The sequence below is a fragment of the Stigmatopora nigra genome, chromosome 16 (assembly GCF_051989575.1).
Source record: "Stigmatopora nigra isolate UIUO_SnigA chromosome 16, RoL_Snig_1.1, whole genome shotgun sequence".
NCBI classification, from domain to species: domain Eukaryota; kingdom Metazoa; phylum Chordata; class Actinopteri; order Syngnathiformes; family Syngnathidae; genus Stigmatopora; species Stigmatopora nigra.
Window position 1 is genome coordinate 9,156,849 of NC_135523.1, and position 19,826 is coordinate 9,176,674.

The 19,826-nt window shown below is 36.5% G+C and overlaps 1 protein-coding gene across 2 annotated transcripts in view; it reads left to right on the top strand.

The window, feature by feature from the left end:
• The first annotated feature begins 16,376 nt into the window (after positions 1–16,376).
• The window catches only part of cntnap2a (contactin associated protein 2a), a 231,862-nt gene continuing 228,412 nt past the window's right edge, over positions 16,377–19,826 (top strand). The window contains exon 1 of one of the 2 annotated variants that reach the window (XM_077736044.1): positions 16,377–16,796. In XM_077736044.1, the coding sequence (XP_077592170.1) occupies positions 16,700–16,796 (97 nt within the window). In that variant the 5' untranslated portion in view covers positions 16,377–16,699. The remainder of the gene's footprint in view (positions 16,797–19,826) is intronic. The other variant, XM_077736045.1, reaches the window with a different exon arrangement.

A 19,826-nucleotide genomic window follows, 5' to 3' on the forward strand; every position in this document is an offset into this window, starting at 1 on the left:
TTTGCTTTTTCATCCAGTTTCTTTTATCTCTCAGTAAAAGCTTTTTGATTTCCTCAGTCTCAGGAATATCCGTCAGCATGTCAAGGATAATCTTCTGCTACACCATTCACATGGTTGTATTTTTATTATTGAACATTCATGTGCTTCAGAAGTTTGTCAATGTTTTATTGCCATTGTGCATGGTACAAGTGCAGATCATCACTTCTGTTATAAGGAATATTAAGATACTAAATATTCGATAGCTGCAGCCCATCTTTATACATAGTCATACAATCATTGTTGTAATGAAGTTGATGGCCTGTTTTAAAGTCCAATTTCAGGTGGTACTTGACTGAGTTGGGTAGAATGAACTAAGATGAGCCTTTTCTTTGCAAAATAAACCAAAAAAATTACTTGTAATCCCATTTAAGTGTTGGCTATGAAACCAGCATCAATTACTAGGGTGATGTAAGGGAAGCTGCTCCTTGGTTACTTTTCCAAGTATTTGGTATCGAAGGTTTTATTTTGTGAACTGCTTTTTTTACAATACATTTCACATTAGTGCACTCACACTTTCTTTTGTTCGCCTGTTTTCCCTGCATCTGGGTCCAACCCTGGTTTGCACAGCCTGTAAGAACATAATAAAATCCTCCGACCAAACTAACGACTTGATTTGGACACCCGCCCGAATCATATTATTTATTTTAGACAAAGACACAGTGGTGTGAGCCTCCCCAGGATAGGGGGATGTACGGCTGTTAAGCCGCCAGCCAGGCCATGCCGGTCGCTTGGAGATGAGTGGGCCGGTTGTCAAAGACCGAGTTCCCGACCCGACACTCTGCTCTCCAGTGCTGGTCACGGCTCCTCACTCTCCAACGCCTACTGGACAATTTAGCTTCTTCGCAGCCTCCACCGCACAATTGATTGAGTGGGGAGGTGCAACACACGTGCGGCGAATTGGTACAGCTGGTATTTAAGGACAACTGCCATAATCAGCGTGCTCTCGGAGGATTGCTTTTGCATTTTGGGGTGTTGGAGCCTATCCCAGCTAACTATCGGTTCCAGGTGGGGGACACCTTGAATCTGTGTCCAGCCAATTGCAGGGCACAAGAAGATGGTCAACTATTCACGGTCACACTCATACCGAAGGGCAATATAGAGTGCTCAACTAGCCTACCCACAATGTGTTTTGAGTACAGAGTACCAGAAAAAAATCCTCGCAAGGACAACCTGCAAAGTTTGCGTCTTTGTTAAAAGATTATATCAAATAATATGTAGTAAGATTATTCTGTGTGAATTTGGTATGAAAGAGGCATTTGGAACATTTGTTTCAACAAAAATCCAGATTATAAACTGCAAATTGGGAATATTGTTTCCATTAACCACCAAAACAAGAACCTGTGCACCATTTAGTGGGTACAGTAAACATAAGCATGAATTTAAATGGTCAAAAAATGACATCTGTCGGAACACCTGGACCTAAAATACCAAAACTCCACACTGCTTCATAAAGCATTACACTACATTAAGTCAACTGCCTCTAGCATGCAAAGTCCAAAATTGGCAAATGAGAAAACATGTTCGAACAAGTAATATTGAATATTCAAACTAGCGGAAAACAAATTGAAATTCAGTACTTCGGATTAATGGCCTGTGTTGTTTTTATTTGCGAGAATTTTCATTGATACATCCTCTATACTGCGCAGCCTTGATGGAGCCTTTCCCACCTGAATGCGGGCGAAAGGCAGACTAAACCCTAGATTGGTTTCCAGTCAGTCATAGGGCACACAGAGAGACAGACAATCATTTTCTCACAATCATACAGCCACCAAGGGGGAATCGACCCCACGCACCACTCCCACTCCGAATTCAAGCGAGTGAAGCACCACAGCATCAAATAGCATTTGCTAGAATATGAGGGGTACATTTAGATGCAAAATCTTTTGAGTTTATTTATTCACAGCTAGATGGGAAACCTGGCCTCCTTAGGTATTTGACAGTAGTTCCATGTGTTAGTTGTGAAACTTTGAGTAACTGTAAAGCAGTGTTTCCCAACCTTTTTAGAGCTGTGGCACACTTTTTGCATTGAAGAAATCCCAAGGGACACCACCATCTGAATTGTTTTCTTTTATAATACTTTTTTGCATGTATTAACAATAGTCATTCTCATCAAAGTTTATCAACATGAATCAAATAAACCTCCAACAATATTCCAAATTGTAATTTCCAGTCATGCAAAAATAAACATGTTATGTTTTTAAACGCATCATCTGTTTTCCAAATCTCATAATATTACGCCAAAAAATACTGTGCTCACACAAACTTTACGTCGCTAAAAGGTGAAACCAAACAAGAAAAGAAACAAGACTGTTTCACAATTTGAAGTTTTTGATATAACATTCATCATATTTAGATTTTTAACCTTGTAATAGTTAGATTTGATGATCATAAGAAGTTACTCTTGCATGTAAGAAACAACCAATACATTTGTGTTGTTTGTTGGCAATATTATGGCTCATCAATACTGTCATCATCTTACTGTGAAAGTATTCTCTTAATTATAAGAGAAGACACAGAAAAATTGCATCTTTTGTTAGATATTTGAGTCATCAACAAAAGTTAAGAGTTTACTGTAGCAGTGTGTGATGACATTTTCTGTTTCATATACTATTTGCAAGGCATGCCCTAAAGAAAAACAGCTTCTTGTCCCTCACTGCTACATTTGTTACTAGGTGGGGATTTTGACAGTCAACCATTGAAGCTTTTACTAGTTTTGTTGATGTAAAATAGCGTTACAGTAATGTTAGAATACACACACATATATATATATATATATATATATATATATATATATATATATATATATATATATATATATATATATATATATATATATATATATATATATATATATATATATATATATATATATATATATATATATATATATATATATATATATATATATATATATATATATATATATATATATATATATATATATATATATATATATATATATATATATATATATATATATATATATATATATATATATATATATATATATATATATACACATACATGATTCCAAGTGTAGAGTAAACCTTTAAAAAAGCAAATAAAAAGTAGATTGTTCGTGTTCCTGTGTGGATAGGCCCCAACTTCCATTAAGTGAGGCTCACCTCCAGAAGAATAAGATCAAAGTTTGGAGGGAGATCAGAATAATCATCGTCCTAAATACGAAAAACTATTGGCAGCGGAAGGGCACTGTGTACTCTGGGAAGAAGTATTAAATTGATTCTCTTGTTCAATAGATTTAGCTCATTACCCCCTCCTGACCAGCCCAAAATACCCCACACTGCCCACCTTCACTTCTTCCAATCTTACATGCACTGTTATTCTCCTACGACTAAAAATCTGTTTGAATAACATCATATTTCCTGATGTTAAAAACCACAGGTCAAAACTCTACTGGGGTGATTAAATTTCTCCCAAAAATCTGGACAGTAACAGAGATACTAGGACAGCCAGTTATATGATATCAGTTACCATCTAACCAAGTTTTTTTGTCTGGTGTGAGTCTACTTTCGATTAGTGTCTCATTATATAACACCACCATAGATTATTACTTGTCATTGGTCACCAATAGATATTTTCTACTTGAAGAGAACGTGTAATTGGTTAAGCAAAAAATAACCAGGACTGCTACTTAGCTATTTACAATCATAGAAAAAGACACGGAGAGGGTCAATAATAAATGTACTTGGAGGTACACTTGAAAAATTGACAAGAGTTTAAATTGAGTGTCCAAAAAGCTAGTGGTGATTTTACATTGTCTAGAAAAGAAAATTCCCTACGTAAAGTAAAGTGATCTTCCATAAATCCATGGTAGAGAGTGTTATTTACTGCTAAAGCAATAGCATCAGTATCAGGGATGAAGAAAGAATGTAATGAACAATCAATAAACTCATTAAGAAGTACATGCTGACACCATGGGACTAAAGATGGAGATGGCCAAATCAGGCTGCATCGAGAGCACAGGGATATCCGATTCCAGTGTGTTTCATCCTCGTATCTAATTTTTAGGGCTGGATTTTCAGACATTTTTTTGTGTCCAAATCGAATTGTGTCTGTTCAGACTGCGTCACAAGATTGAGCCACTTGACTGCTTACTATGGCAGTGAAGGCATCATCTAGTGCAGGGGTGGCGAACACGAGGCTCTTGAGCCGCATGCGGCTCCTGGCCAAAATGAATGCAGTTCTTTGCTTCTTATCATATTTTGTTTATATTGTGGTTCTTTGCATCATTCCATGTTTCTCTTATTTTATTTTCTCTTCAAGCTCACTCATTTTCATTCGGGCCCATCAAAAACAAATAATAAGTAAGGGGCAGAAAGTGTTATGGTGAATAATATGGTTTTAATTGTTGGTTTTTCAGTGTGTGTCTGTATATTTTGGCAGATCACAGCATGGCGTGGCTCTTTGACTCGCACAGTTTAAAATGTTTTGCTCTTTGTGTCCAACTTGTTTGCCACCCCACAGCTAGTGCATGTGGTGGTTGATGTGGTAGGTAACCAATGTTAGCATACTATAATATTAGCCAGTATTCCGTAGTTTACCTGGCTATCAAACTCTTACATTACTGACCTGTTTTGCCATTGTTTGGGGGCCTCAATGTCTTTGTAGGGTGAATGCTAGGCTTGTCCGCAAGAATGCATCCAATAATTCATAAAAGGGGACTTTTCATTACATCATTCACTTTTTATTTCTTAAATTAACACACCTGAGATAAAATGTGGCAAAAGCCTTCAACACTGTCTTTTTTCCACATTGGTGTAATATGAGTAACATTCAAAAGTGGAACTTTGCAAAACCAGTGCCTAACACCACAGTTTTAAGACTTTTTATCATTCTCTAGACAGTAACCATGTTTGTCCGTATGCTGCTTCTTTCATTGCACACACAATACTATATAAAATCATATATTATCTTGTTTCGATACACTCTCCCCTCAGATTGGCAAGGAAATGTATTATTTCCTCATCCTTCAGCATTCTCCTTTTGCGCTCTTAGCTGCATTCAGTTTGCCGTCACGCAGAGTGATGTCACATTTCAGTTGTAGCGATTGAGAAGCATCTTATCCATATATATCATAATATGTCTCGGAGAAATCGGATTTCTGTGCTCTGTCACTGTTCGGACTACGACACTTTCAATCTGACTGGCCTAAAAATCGGATTTCGGCTGAAAGTCTGAAGGCCGTAGAGGCTACAAATCACTTCAGGCATACTCATACCTGCCCCGTTTGTTCCAGACTAGACCTAAAAAGTCTATTCTGCGTACCCTTTGGGTTCGTGTGAATACAAACCTCCGAACTCTGGTGCGGCCCAAACAGCCGGGCCGAGACCTCACCACACAGGTGGTCTCCGGTTGCTTGGAAACGAGCCGTGTTTCAGACCAATGCTAAAATCACACTTATTTGCAGAGACTTCCATAGCCACGGGCGTTATGGGGAATGTTCTTAGGTTTAATGAACATGGGCGATGAGGGGACCTAATTTCTTCCAGATATTTCGGCAGATGGCAAGGAAAAATGGACGTTTCAGAAATACATTTTGATTCGTAAAGTAGCCGGCAAAAACTTGTAGTTGGATTATCCATATCAATATAAACACAAATCTTCCGAGCAGGAGACCCTTGATTGACAAAATGACCTAAGAAAAACCCACCATTGTCTGTTAATAAACAAATCAGATCCTTTATTTTTTACTTCTGTATTTTACAATTTTACCCCACTCACACCATATTTTCCAATGATTGTGCGATGTTTACACATGCATAGGTTTATTGTCAAGGCCAGGGTCACTTGCAAAGCTTACAAAAGTAACCGCACAAAAAAAGTTCGGACCAAAGAAGTTGAGCTATGAACTTTCTTGGTTTGAATACAACACAGGTATTCCGGGAAATAACAATCTAGTTATTCTTAAAAAAAATTCACAGTTCACTTATATCACCCATTCTTTACAAAAAAGTTTATACATTAGCATGGCCACAACTAGGCCTCCAAAGGGGTAAGAAAACCCAAGCAAACAGGATAGTTTTTTTTTTCACTTTATGGTACATAACATTTTAACGTTGCTTGAGATCAGAATAAATAACCAAACTCCATCCCTAAACTTTACTGCAATCACCCTTCTGATTTGATTATGATTAGGTACTCTTTAGTAGCTTGGCCACACCTGCTTGGACATATGTCACCACACAGTCTCTTCATTAAGTGAGAACATTCTGTCATCGATGAGATGCCCCACTAATCATAGTGACCCATTAAGGCATCCTCTAAACATTTCATCAGTCAGTAGCGGGTGTGCATAAAATCGTTATTGAACTGCCCATTAATTACAAGGCAATGGGATTGTCTGGATTTGGGGGTCGCTGTGGCACTTGCGATGATGAAGGTTCTTACTAATTTGACCAGCCATTAGAAATGATTAAGGCAGCAAATATGAAAAATACACTAAAACATCACCTCGTAGCAAGAGATGCTGATAAATGACATAAAATGGAGATGTCACATGAGACAAAGGATAAACAGAAGCTCAAGGTTGATAAAAGGTGAAAGGGAAGGTGATACGGTAACAGCAATGTCTTAATGAACTGCCCCTGTACCTTTGCAAATGTTATTACTGGGACAGTATATAATTAACTTTATTCATCATGAACTGTTATGTACAAACACAGCCCTGATAGCATTTATTGTGATTCTATGGATATTAGAGATAGGGTAGACTTATCTTTAATATGACCTCCATAACCGTGATATACTTTAAGCTTAATACTATGGTGCAAATACTAAAACAAACAGGTAGCAAAGTCACACAAATCACTGACATATCATATGTAGAAAACAAGGGCACAGACTATACAAAATGGATGCTATTGAATTAACTCTGCACAAAATGAGGAAAAGGGATTATGAATCCGTAAAAAGTGTCCATCTCAGGTGATCTAAACCTCAAGCTGGTCACAAGTCCATAGAAAGTTTGAACTTCCTGGCCAAACTCAATTTGGTATTCTTCATCCTCTTTCATTTTTCTTCTTCTTCTGCTAAAATCTGACGGACTTAACACATGCATAAGGCTAAGAAAACTTATTGTGTTGTATCATTTGATGAGGAGTGGAAAAAAACTAAAATCCACCATTAGCGATTTTTTGGATACTTTTAAAATATTCCCTTTATTTAGAACTCTGCTATTTCTAAATCTAAAAGTGGTTGTACAACAAAGTATAGAACATAGTGATTGATTCATTTTCTGAATTGCATTATCGTCACTAGGGTCACAGGGTTTCTGTAGCCAATCCCAGCTGTCTCTGGGGCAGCCAATCGCAGGGCACAAGGAAACGGACAACCATTCATACCTAGGGGCAATTTAGAGAGTCCAATCAGCCTTCTTACCATGCATGTGGGAGGAAACCGGAACACTCGGAAAAAACCCACGCAGAATCCAAGGACCTCAGAGCTGTGATGCCGACGTGCCAACCATTCAAATCGCCAGGTTTTTTACTGGATTAATATAAAGTATTTCGACCGACCCGGTTGCAGTGGCTTTTTATTTTTCTTATTTTGATATCAGTCAGTTCAGGTTTCCATAAGACATAAGTCTTTAACTCCAATATTAAAAATAACAAATCTTGTTTTTGTGCACAGGACTGAATTAAGTGTTAATCTGTAATTCAAACAATTCAATTTTTTAAAAAAGTATTAAGTTGTTTTTATTCTGAGCGACACAGGGTTCCATTGGGTAGCACATCCGCCTCACTCCCTCTATGCGAACTCTAAAACTGACTTGCGACCAGTCAAGGACGTTGTGTGCCTTTCACCTGAGGTCAGCCATAGGTTCCAACATCTTGAGACTCTTATAAGGATGAGCGATGTTGAAAATAAATTAATATATATCTGTCTTTAGTCTAAAGTTATACACATCCTCATTGACAGACAAATCAACATAATTAATCAAGAAATGTATCAATGTTGTCACTTACCCCAGTTTCATTCAAATGAAGTATTGCTATACTATAATAAATGAAACCATGCTTTTTGGAGAAAACCTGTATTTATAAATTTAACTTTAAACGAAATGCAATATTTAACAAATAAAATATCATCGTAAGATAAACAGATTTAGCCATTTTTCTAGGCTACTGTTTGAGTTTTATTGTAACGACACAAAATTTCACAACGTTAAATGTGTTAACACTTTTAATGTGGTCATCTCTTTTATTTAAAAAAATCTCTTGCTCCCTTTTTCAGCAAATGTAAAAAGAGGTTCATCAAAATTGAGTGAAAAAAGCCATTGAATTAGACTAAATGGCAGAGGGTGGGGCATGGGACAATTGTTGTCAAATTGAAGAGAGAAGGAGCGGAAGCTGGTAATTTTTTAAAATGTTTTTTCCCCATTTGTATTACTTCCTGCAATGCCTGGACTTTTCCTCCTCTCCTCTCATTGATTCCCTGAGGCTCATTCGGTTAAGTCTACCGAATTCTTCACAATCCAATTATTCAGTGACATTATTAAAAGACCAGTCTTGCTTGTAAGAGGAAATTGTGTCCGTCATTTTTTCCCCCTCAGAGAATATGAAGGTGTTCAACCGCTCTAGAACAAAAAACTACTCCAAAATATGGATGCAAAAAGTGTGCCATTAAACATTAACACATTTCTCTATTCATTCATCAAATGCAACTTATTTTTTGCCATTGTTGGACTTCCAAGATTTTCTCATTTAAATAAATTTTCACATAAATCATGTGGAATCGGCATTTCATGTACAGTTATGTGCATATCCAGGTAACAATACGACATACCTGGCCCTGACTGGGACTAAAGTTAAATAAAATAACTTTTGTTTCATGCAAAAAAATACAGAGAAAATATTTCCTATGAAAAGCATTGCCCTCAAGGCCATTAAAATTTGGAGCAACCAATATCTCCTTTAAAACACATGAACACAAAATGATTTCTTAAATTTATTTTTTAACTAACCAGGGTAATGGCATCTAAATAAGTTTAATAAATAATATTTACATATTAATCCTGCATTGAGTCCTGGGGCAATGGAAGAGGATTCCTTTCAATTGTGGTTCAACACTTTTCTTGTTTTCCAAAAAATAGAGCTGAGTGTATTGGATCAGAGGATTTCATCATTTTTACTTTTTATTTTGAGTTTTTATCCATTCATAGCTTTCAATGTATTTATTGTCTTTTAGTCTTTTAAACACTTTGGCAACTTGCAGTGGTTTAGGTCTACAAAAAATTGCTTAGGGTTAAAAGTTGATGTCTGGTCTTTAGATCAAATTGTCCGTTGGTGCAGGTTTGATACAACAGCCTACAGCACACAACAAATTAGTTAGGTGAAATACACCTTTAAATAGGATAATAAAAAGGACATAGATTAACATGGATACTGGCTGAAATCATTCCTTTCATGAATGTCATGTGGATCTAACCATTGAGAGAGTCAGTGCGGTAAGAGCAATTAGACTGACCCAAACCTAGTTCAGTTTCTACTTCCATTACAGATTTTAAAACATAGTGTTGATCATTGATTGCTTTGTTGTGATAAGTCAGCACTGTGACAGGTTTCTAGTTTGATATGCTTATGTTTTTTAGTTGTATGGGAGTAATGTTGATCTGTTTTAAGTAAATATGTGGGTGCATGAAATCAGAATATGCATGGTAAAAGGCATTCCCTTTGAGGACTGTGAGTCAATAAAATTCATGAAACATCAAAACAAGGCAGAGCTTTTTACTTGCTACACAGACAGAGATAGACCAAAGAAGCTTCCCATGTTAATGAACATACTGAATAAGTTAGTGATTTGTCAAACATGCATCGACATTTGTATTTTAATGCATGGAAAACAAATTCCTTTTTCTCAAGTTCAGATGTAAATTTTGCAACTCTGTGTTCCACGCATTTGACACACATGCAAATAAGCCTTGCAAAAACTGACACAAAAGGTGATTAATGACCAAGAGGCAATTTGGCTAATTTTCTCATGAGAGTGAAATGCACTATAGTGGCCTCATACTGTCTTCCTTGTATCAATTAGTAATGGGGAAAAATAAGATATAGTAAAAAAAAAAAAGATGCCTTTTTATCTTTGATTTCTGGTTCATTTTAATGCCTGCTACCATTAAACATGAATCATGTGGCTGATAGAGAAAATGTGGAATGGCCAAACCCACTTTTGGGCAGTAGAATGGTGTAGGTAATTACTATTCCAGAATTTAGAAGATTTGGGTTATTACCAACAAAACAAAGGAACATTTCCACTTCATCCTTTAATTTGTATAACCTTATATTTGTTAAAAAAAAAAAGACAAAAAGAAAAAAGCGTATCTAGTACATTTGTACACAAAAATTTAAAAAGTATTTTTCTCCCATTATGTAGAAAGTGGGAAATTTGTGCAGGAGAATTTGTGCATAGATGAGAACATTGAAGTTATAACTATTCATATAAATTAAAATAACTAAATTAACAACACGTTCTTCTTGTGCCTACGTGGCTTTTCTCCAGGTACTACAGTTTCTTCCCGTATCCCCAAATCACGGATGATTGGCAGGGTGAACACTTTAAATCAGGGGTGTCCAAACTTTTTGCAAAGAGGGCCAGATTTGGTAAATTGAAAATGTGTGCGGGCCGACTTTTAGCCTGACATTCTTTGACCCATTAACATTAAATGCAAATTAACTTTTTGGGATTTTTTTTAATTACAAATGGCATACTTTTACTTTTACATTTTTTTTTACATTTAGGTTTTTACCGAAATCACAAACCACAAAAAATTAAGAAAACTATCAAGGATATCTAAGTTCATGTGAAACATCACATATTATTCACATTTATATGCTCACTGTAGGAACAGTGCTGAAAACAAAACAATGATCACTGCATATTCAAACTGTGATTTTGACCATCACAAAAAAAATAATGAACTGAGATTTAAGAATTTATTCAACTCAGAGGACTTAACAAATATCTTGCCTGCACTAATGTGAAGGGTGATACTGGGATCTTGACTGCAGTATGTAGTCCAGGTCTTCATCGCACGCTAACGAGAAAAAGTCAAACTCAGTTCCTTTTGCCTCTAACTGTCTCTTAATATCTAATGAAACGTCTTCAATTCTCCGTGCCACAGTATTACGAGCCAGGCAAATATTGGCAAACTCTTGCTTCTTCGCGGGACAAATTTTCTCAACCATTTTCATTACACAGTCTTTAATAAATTCACCGTCACTGAAAGGTTTGCAGTGCTTTGCAATTAGCGTTGCCACTTCGTAGCTTGCCTTTGTGGCATTTTCATTTGACTCACGGGCTCTTGTGAAAAAGCTTTGCTGTGCCGTTAAAACAGCTTCCAATTGCTTCACTTTTTCACCGCGTTCGTTCCCAGTTAGCTTGTCGTAGCTTTTATGTTTCGTCTGGTAGTGCCTCTTAATGTTGAATTCCTTGAAAACAGCCACAGTCTCTTGGCAAATTAGGCAGACACAGTTGTTTCGTATTTCAGTGAAAAAATACTCAAATTTCCACTTCTCCTGGATGCGGCGGCCGTCCCGGTCAACTTTCCTTTTTTTGTTTACATGTTAGAAATGGGCTGGGCTGAAACAATGACGCAAGGGTCACGGCGGCCAGAGTGCGGCCACAGGGCTACTGCCATCTTCTGGTGAAGTGAAAAATAGCTTTTTGTACACATTTATTTTATACTGTGGTCAACAGTGCTGGCGGGCCGTGTATTATTAATTTCATGATAGAGGCCGTGGGCCGGTAAAAATTTGTCCACGGGCCTTATTTGGCCCGCGGGCCGGACTTTGGACATGGCTGCTTTAAATTGTTCGAATGTGTGCAAGAATGGTTATTTGTCTCATTGTGCCCTTGGGATTGGCTTACAACCAATTCATGTAGCATTTTTTTACTGGAGATAGAGTGACCGAGTCGATAATCTGCAGAAAAAGACAGCGGAATCTACATGAACTTGAAAGCAAATCAAGCATCTGAAAAAGAAACCAGCAAAACCCTTCAAAGTGAGTCGTGGTTGGTTCGATAAATTTAAAAAACGAACCGAGGCATGGAGAAGCCAGGAAGTTCCGACTTAAAATTAACATATTTGCCTCGGTTATCGCACAAGAAGGTTTAAATTCATTGTAACGTAATCTTTAAACGTATTTTTAAGTGTATGTGTACAGTCATCCAAGTTCATTTAAGTTCAATTTAAAGTTTGTGCTATGTAACGAGCACATTACCGTCAAGGCTCTCTCCTGTCCTTTCTCTCTATCCCTCTAGATCAGTGATTTTCAACCACTGTGCCGTGGCACACTAGTGTGCCGTGAGAGATCGTCAGGTGTGCCGTGAGAAATTATCCAATATCCTTTTTTTTTTAAATTAACATTTATTAATAGTTTTCTGCAAATATGATGTCATTGTCCAGTGTCCGTGCTGTAGTAAATATACTATACAGAGTGTCATTTTGTAAAATTTTTGGTTAGTGGTGTGCCACAAATTCCAATGTAAAAAATGTGCCGTGGCTCAAAAAAGGTTGAAAAACACTGCTCTAGATCTCCCTCTCCCTTGACCTGGGATTGCATCCTCAACCCCAGAACACTAACTCCTTGTGCCCTGTGGTTGGCTGGCCACCAATTCAGAGTATCCCCTGCCAGGTGATCATAGTTAGCTGGGATAGGCTCCAGTACTTGAGCATAAAAGCTTCAGAAAATGAATGAATGCAAATTCAAGTAATTTTTAAGTGCTTTCATCCTCTTTCCATTTCTCACCCATTTTGAATACAGTTTCCTGTGGCCGATTTGTTGTGCCTTCGCTCAACATACTGTACCTCATTAGCTGCCTCATTGTTTGCCTACTTAACCTGCTCTACCCTTCACCTCAATGCCAGATTGTATTCTCAGGCTACCAGTCTGGACCGAAATAGATAACAAATAAAAAAGTCCATTCATTCATTTAGTCATCTTCCATTCACACTTATCCTCACTAAGGTCGGAGGCTATCCCAGAAAGAGACTCTATAACGTGTGGGGTACAACCTAATTGGTTGCCATCCAATTGCATTTATTCATTCATTCATCTTCCATACCACCAATCTTCAAAAGGTTTGCAGGGGTTGCTGGAGCCTAATTCAGCTGTCTTTGGGCGAAAGCAAGACCCCACCCTACACTAGTCGCCAGTCAGTCGTAGGGCACATAGACAGACAAATGACCAACCACACCCCCAATCATAGCACCATCAGTAGGAATTGAACTTGCGCCTGCCCGCACCATAGTGAACTACTATACCACAAGGCTGCCAAGTACAAATTAAGAATTGAAAAAATATATTTATACCACAAATAAATGAATAAGGAAATAAAATATATAGATGATTTTGGTTCTTCTGTATAATTATACCTCAAATAAATGAATAAGGAAATACAAAGATAGATGATTTTGGTTCTTCTATATAATTATACCTCAAATGAATGAATAAGGAAATAGAAAGATAGATGATTTTGGTTCTTCTGGTGAAGTTAGGGAGACCGAATATTTCCCATGCAACCCATGATGGGGGTCCAATGTGAAGAAGTATGAAACCAGACTGAAAGGCAGACAGACTAAGGGAAAGACTGAAAGGCAGACATATGTATAGGTGAGCCTTCGGTAGCCAGCAGAAGCAATTGTAAAACAAGGTATGACAACAGACTGGTCCGAAATATTTTAATAAAACATAAAATGTCTGGAGATTGTTTAAATGCAATTCACAATCTGAGCTTAACATTCTTCTTGTTTTTTTATTGGCAGTTGACAGGTAACGAAAGTTATAATTGTAACTGCAGTTTTAACCCGGAATGACTTCCAGCTGTTCAGAAAATTAGATGGGATGAGAACATATTATTGTATGCTTTTTTCACTCACATGCTTAACATAATTACATTTTTGTGGGGTTTTCTGTTTTAGTCTTGAGTTTTTACTCTTGTGTATTAAATTCTTAGGTCTGAAATTCCCTGTGATTGTCCCTCACTTTTTTTCCCTTACACATGCCTCTTTATTTAATGGTCCCTATGCGGATCTGCTCTAGTTATGTGTATATTGTTTGATGTTTAAGCTTTGTAAGCTTACAGGGACTCTATTTTAACTTTCTTTGTATTAAAACAGTTTTATTTGGATTTTCTCTCTCCTTGGAGACTTGTTTTCTCGACTTGGGTATGTTGCCTTGGCCTGTATGTTTGTAATTTTTCAAACAATGGACCCGTTTTATAACTTGTTTGATAACAACTTCATAGTTTATCAAAGAATGAAATGTTAAAAAAATTCCCAGCTTTGTATTGTTTACCTGAATAAAACAACCATATATGGAGAAAGCACAACCATCATATAAACTGTATAAAGACATCTGTAGGTTAGCCAGAACTTTACTCATATAAGAGTTGCGATACATCAAAATGATATTACTTAAGTACAGGAAACGTGTGAGAGAGAATTATTGCCCTTCCCTCGTGCCCTGAAATCGACTGGCGACCGATTCAAGGTGTCTACCGCCTTGTGCCAGAAGGTCAGCTATGATAGGCTCCAGCACCCCCCACAACCCTTCTGGGGATAAGCATTTCAGAACAAAAATGAATCAATACTAAACTACTGAGTTATTTTTACAGTCAAAAACGCTTCTGGAATCTCTAATTAACTGACAAAATAACACATTAAATAACAAAATGTTGGCTTATTTTGGCAGAAACAGAAAACAGAGCTGCTCTCACGCTTGGTGTGTAAGTAAATTATGCTTTATAAATGAGGTCAAGGGTATTCATTATTTTTGGATCAACAACAGAGACAGTGGTCGCTTGTGTTTTCCAACGCTTTATAATCCTTAAAAACCCTGAGTTGTATTTTTGGCTGTTTTTTTTTTGTAATCCTTTTACTTTTTGTCTCTATACACCATGTAGAAATGTTTAACATGCCCTCAATATCTCACTCAGTATAAATTGTTCTAAATACATCGTGAGCTATAAGAACTATTATTATTAAACTAAAACCTATCACATTACCATATTAGCCTGTGAAATTCACCAAAATAATCCTATCTTTGGAACACGGGAGTAAACCGGAGAAAGGACACGCAGGACCAGGGAGAACATGCAAGAGAACATGCAAACTCCACACAGGTGGACCGACCTGGATTCGAACCCAGGATCCCAGAGCAGTGAGGCCGAAGTGCAAACCACAAGCTGCCGGACTTCTCTTATAACAATACAATATATAGAATATATGCATTTATACGTATGTTAACTACATAAAAAAGTGTTCTTTATTTGCTTTTTATGAATATATGTATGTATGTATGTATGTATGTATGTATGTATGTATGTATGTATGTATATATGTATGTATATATATATATATATATATATATATATATATATATATATATATATATATATATATATATATATATATATATATATATATATATATATATATATATATATATATATATATATATATATATATATATATATATATATATATATATATATATATATATATATATATATATATAGATATAGATATAGATATAGATAGATAGATATATATATATATATATATATATATATATATATATATATATATATATATATATATATATATATATATATATATATATATATATATATATATCTATATATATATATATATATATATATATATATAGATATAGATATATATATATATATATATATATATATATATATATATATATATATATATATATATATATATATATATATATATATATATATATATATATATATATATATATATATATATATATATATATATATATATATATATATATATATATATATATATATATATATATATATATATATATATATATATAATATGATACTGTGCAGGGGATAAAGGTAATATAAAATGTAATACACTTTAATACTGTTAATGAATGACAAAGCCTTTGTTTCAGGGGATTATTTATTGAACCAAAACAAAACATTTGATTGATACTTTCTTTGTTTCAAATTGCTGTTTCTTTCTTGTTAATTTAATGTAATATAATTTCTGCCTCACCACAGCAAACGCAAATGAATGGTTGTACTTCATGAAATGTTGTTTAGTATTTACAAACAATAATATTAATTCAAAGAATACTTATTTTTATAATACAGTACTTATATGCCATGTCGTTTCTTCCATACTCTTGTTAGATCCATTTAAAAAAAGAAAATGAGAGGATGAAAGAATTGAAGATGTGTGTGTTAACTCGCTACCACTGCTCACAGAAGGAGGGGGGCACTGTGTGGCTGGAAGCCGAGGTATATGAGGGGGAACGGAAGAGAGGGAGGGAGAAGGAGATAAGTTCAGCACCGCGGACAGTTCACTGGAGCGCCGCTATCAGTTGCGCGCTGACATGCTTCCTCGAAGCTCGTGGCGTCACATTCCTGTATCCTCTTGATTATCTTTACATCGTTCCATTGTAGATTGCACTCATCGGGGAAAGATATAGAGGGAGGCAGACATTGCAGCGCAGCCTCAGTCCTCTCCTCCTTCTCTTCAACTGCCAAGCCAGCGGGACGGACAAACTGAGTGTCTCTGCTGTCGTTTCTTCTCAGTGTTTTTACGCTCTTGCTCTTGTCAGCGGCTTCCACGCCGACCGCAAAGATGCGCCGTCCGGTTGGAGGGATGGCATTGTTACCGTGGACAGCTTTGTGGATTTTCTGCAACGTTTTCTGCGTGAGGGGAGCTCTGCCAACAACATGTAAGTTTATCTTTGAATGTGTATGTGTTGTGTACACTTTTGTGGAGTGGTTAATAGTGAAGCTTTGGCCTGCAGCGGAGCTCGGTTGGCATTAAATGCTGGTATTTACTATAAGGAGGTGGTACGAATCCCTGTGGCATTTGTAGGGGCGAGATCGCCACTTAATGCGTGTTAACTCATCTCTCTGGAGGTCAGCCCCTCAAGACTTTGTACAGAGGTGACTGTTTTTCTGGTTTCCGGTGTCATATTCATCCACATGTCCCCCCAAAAAGTTTTAGTTTGAATACTTTGAATGTTTCATTTGAATGCAATTACTATTAATCTATCATCAATTTCCCCCCTGAAAGTGATTTGCGTGCTTGTTCTTAACATAGTCATGGAAAATTTTTGTTTTCTTATATTGCATATCTGATCACTACTATTATTCTTTTAATAGCTATTTTGAAGTTGTTTCATTTCGCTTTAAAAATATAATTATAGCTAAAGCAGTATTCTGAGGGCTTCAGCGTAACCTAGTGTGTCCACTGTACACGGTGGGTTGCCAGGTGCTTGGATGAGCGTATCCCAAGATGCATTTAATTAATTTTCCCATCTGATGCCCATGGCCAGAAAAAGAAAAAAACATTCCTGGAGATATTGATATGTAGCTTTTAGCAAAGAGACACGAGAGATATGAATATGATAGAGGAATTTGACAAGCTTGTCCAGCTTTATACAACTTCTGATTGAATATTTACCCTGATAATAAGTTTCTCTTGCATCAAGTATTGATTCCTATTGTAGAACCTTTTACGGCTCTGTATTGGAATGTCAACATTTCAGGCACATGGTGATTCACTGTTAGTCACTTTCATGTTTAGACAAAAATTGCAGTACTAACCAGAAGGTAGACTATTTGTTGATTCAAAAGGGCTTCATGTAAAATTCTCTTGGGAATATAGAGTATGTTCTGGACTATGACAAACATGGTGACAAATTAATTTAGTGGGTTGCCTGAGCTAAAGAGTGGAAACTGAAGAAGGAACAACATCCAAAAGACTGATATAGGAAAATATAAATTTGTGCACCACAAACCCCTCCTTTTTTGTTAGATGCTATATTTTCGTATTCATTTACATTCAATTTACATGCCAATGTATGTATGCCCCTTCAAATGATTGTGCTCCACTGTAAGCCTAGGATTTTTCTCCTACGCATGCTACGCTTTGAGCAGTTGTCAGCTTTAAGAAGCAAGTCCTTGTCACTTAATTGGCTGCCGCAATATCAATCAATTCCTTTTATCTTTTACACACCAGAAAAATAACATGTATGCAGTTATAAGAACATTATTTAGGTGGAAGATTCTTATGAAAAACAATACTGAATGTCAAAGTTGTGTTATTTATTTGTTACTATATAAAAGGTTTTACCACGTTCGGCAGGGTGGACAAAAACGTTTAGCAATTTTTGTCTTGTCAATTTAACCATGGGATGTGACTGGGATCAATTCCCACATGGTGGTGGTTTGATTGTGAGCTCAAATGGTTTTCTTTCTCAATGTTTGGCCTGTGACTGACTGGTGACCAGTCTTTTGCCCAAAGTCAGCCGAAATACGCTCCGGAACTCCCCACCCTGGCCAAAAGAAGTAGCGTTGAATTTTAATGAATGAATGATAATTGTACATTTTGATGAAAAAATATCCTGGCGGTCATCCTGAATTTTTTTTCTTAATTTATACTTTAAAAAGAATAAGTATAAGTGAGAAATATCTTCTACAAAATCAAAATTCACAAACATTAATAGAAAACCAACTGATTTGCTCAAGGCTGTTATATCAGTGTTACTACCACAGCTTCTCATGTGTTGTGAAAATATAATCTGATGAAATGAGGGTGGTGCCTATTTTTATGTATACTGTAGCAGGCAAACACACACAAGACAGAAGTGGAGCTTTCTGTTTATTATGAGTGTCCGTTGTGTAGGGCCAGGCGAAGGTACAACAGGGAGAATGGCAGGTGATCTCAATGGGCAACCACAAGGAGAGGTCACATTAGGGAAAAACACCAAGCCTGGTGCCAGAAGTCATTTGGAATAGGATCTAGCACACCACGTGACCTTTTTTGAGAATAAGCAGTATAGAAAAAAAATGAATGAAAATCACTCTTTCACCCCAGCGGGTAATTTACTGAATTCAATAGAGTGAACTTTGCTGAGTCACAAATCAAATTCCTTTGATTTGTAAAGTAAACCAAAAAGAGACTAACAAATTCTTTTAATCCCATTTTGCTCGGGGTCACAAAGCCAGAGTAGCTAGCTACTCGCACATTGCATCCTCTTCTTCGCACATTGCATCCTCTTTCATTTGGTTTCATTACTTTGGCGGCCAGTGTTTTAGTTTTTATTTCTTGAGTGGTTAGCACCTCGGCCTTACAGCTCCGCGGTCCTGGGTTCAAGTCCAGGTGAACTTCCTGTGTGTGGCTCTAGTTTTTTTTTACCTAGGTCTACAATGTCTTCTGTGTCTGTCCTTGCTACTGTCTTGCTACTGCAACCAAGGAAATATCCCAGACACAGGATTAAATAAATTTATAATCTAATCTAATCTAATATAAATGGCTAATTTCCATCTTTCGTCCCAAAATAGGTTTTCTCTAGGTTGTCCAGTTTCCTCCCACGTCCCAAAAAATATGCATGCTAGACTGGTTAAACAATCAAAATTTTCCCTTGGAATGAGTGTGAGCATGTACGATTGTTCATCTCATTGTGCTCTGTGATTGGCTGTCAACCAAATCAGGAGGTCCCCTGCCTACTGCCCATGCTACAGCAACTATGTGACCCTTGTGAGGATAAGCGAGATGGGTTTCTATAAAACAAACTGTTACATATTAAATATTTGTCGAAATGGTATAAAGTCTTTGTAGGAGTAGAAAAATCCTCTTGGAGAAAAGCCGTTTTATTTTTGCAGTCAGTCTTTTCATCGAAAATACTGTTTCGCTAGTCTTTTTTCTTAGCATCTCTGCAAAGGACCTTTTTCTAAAGTTGCCATCAAAGTGT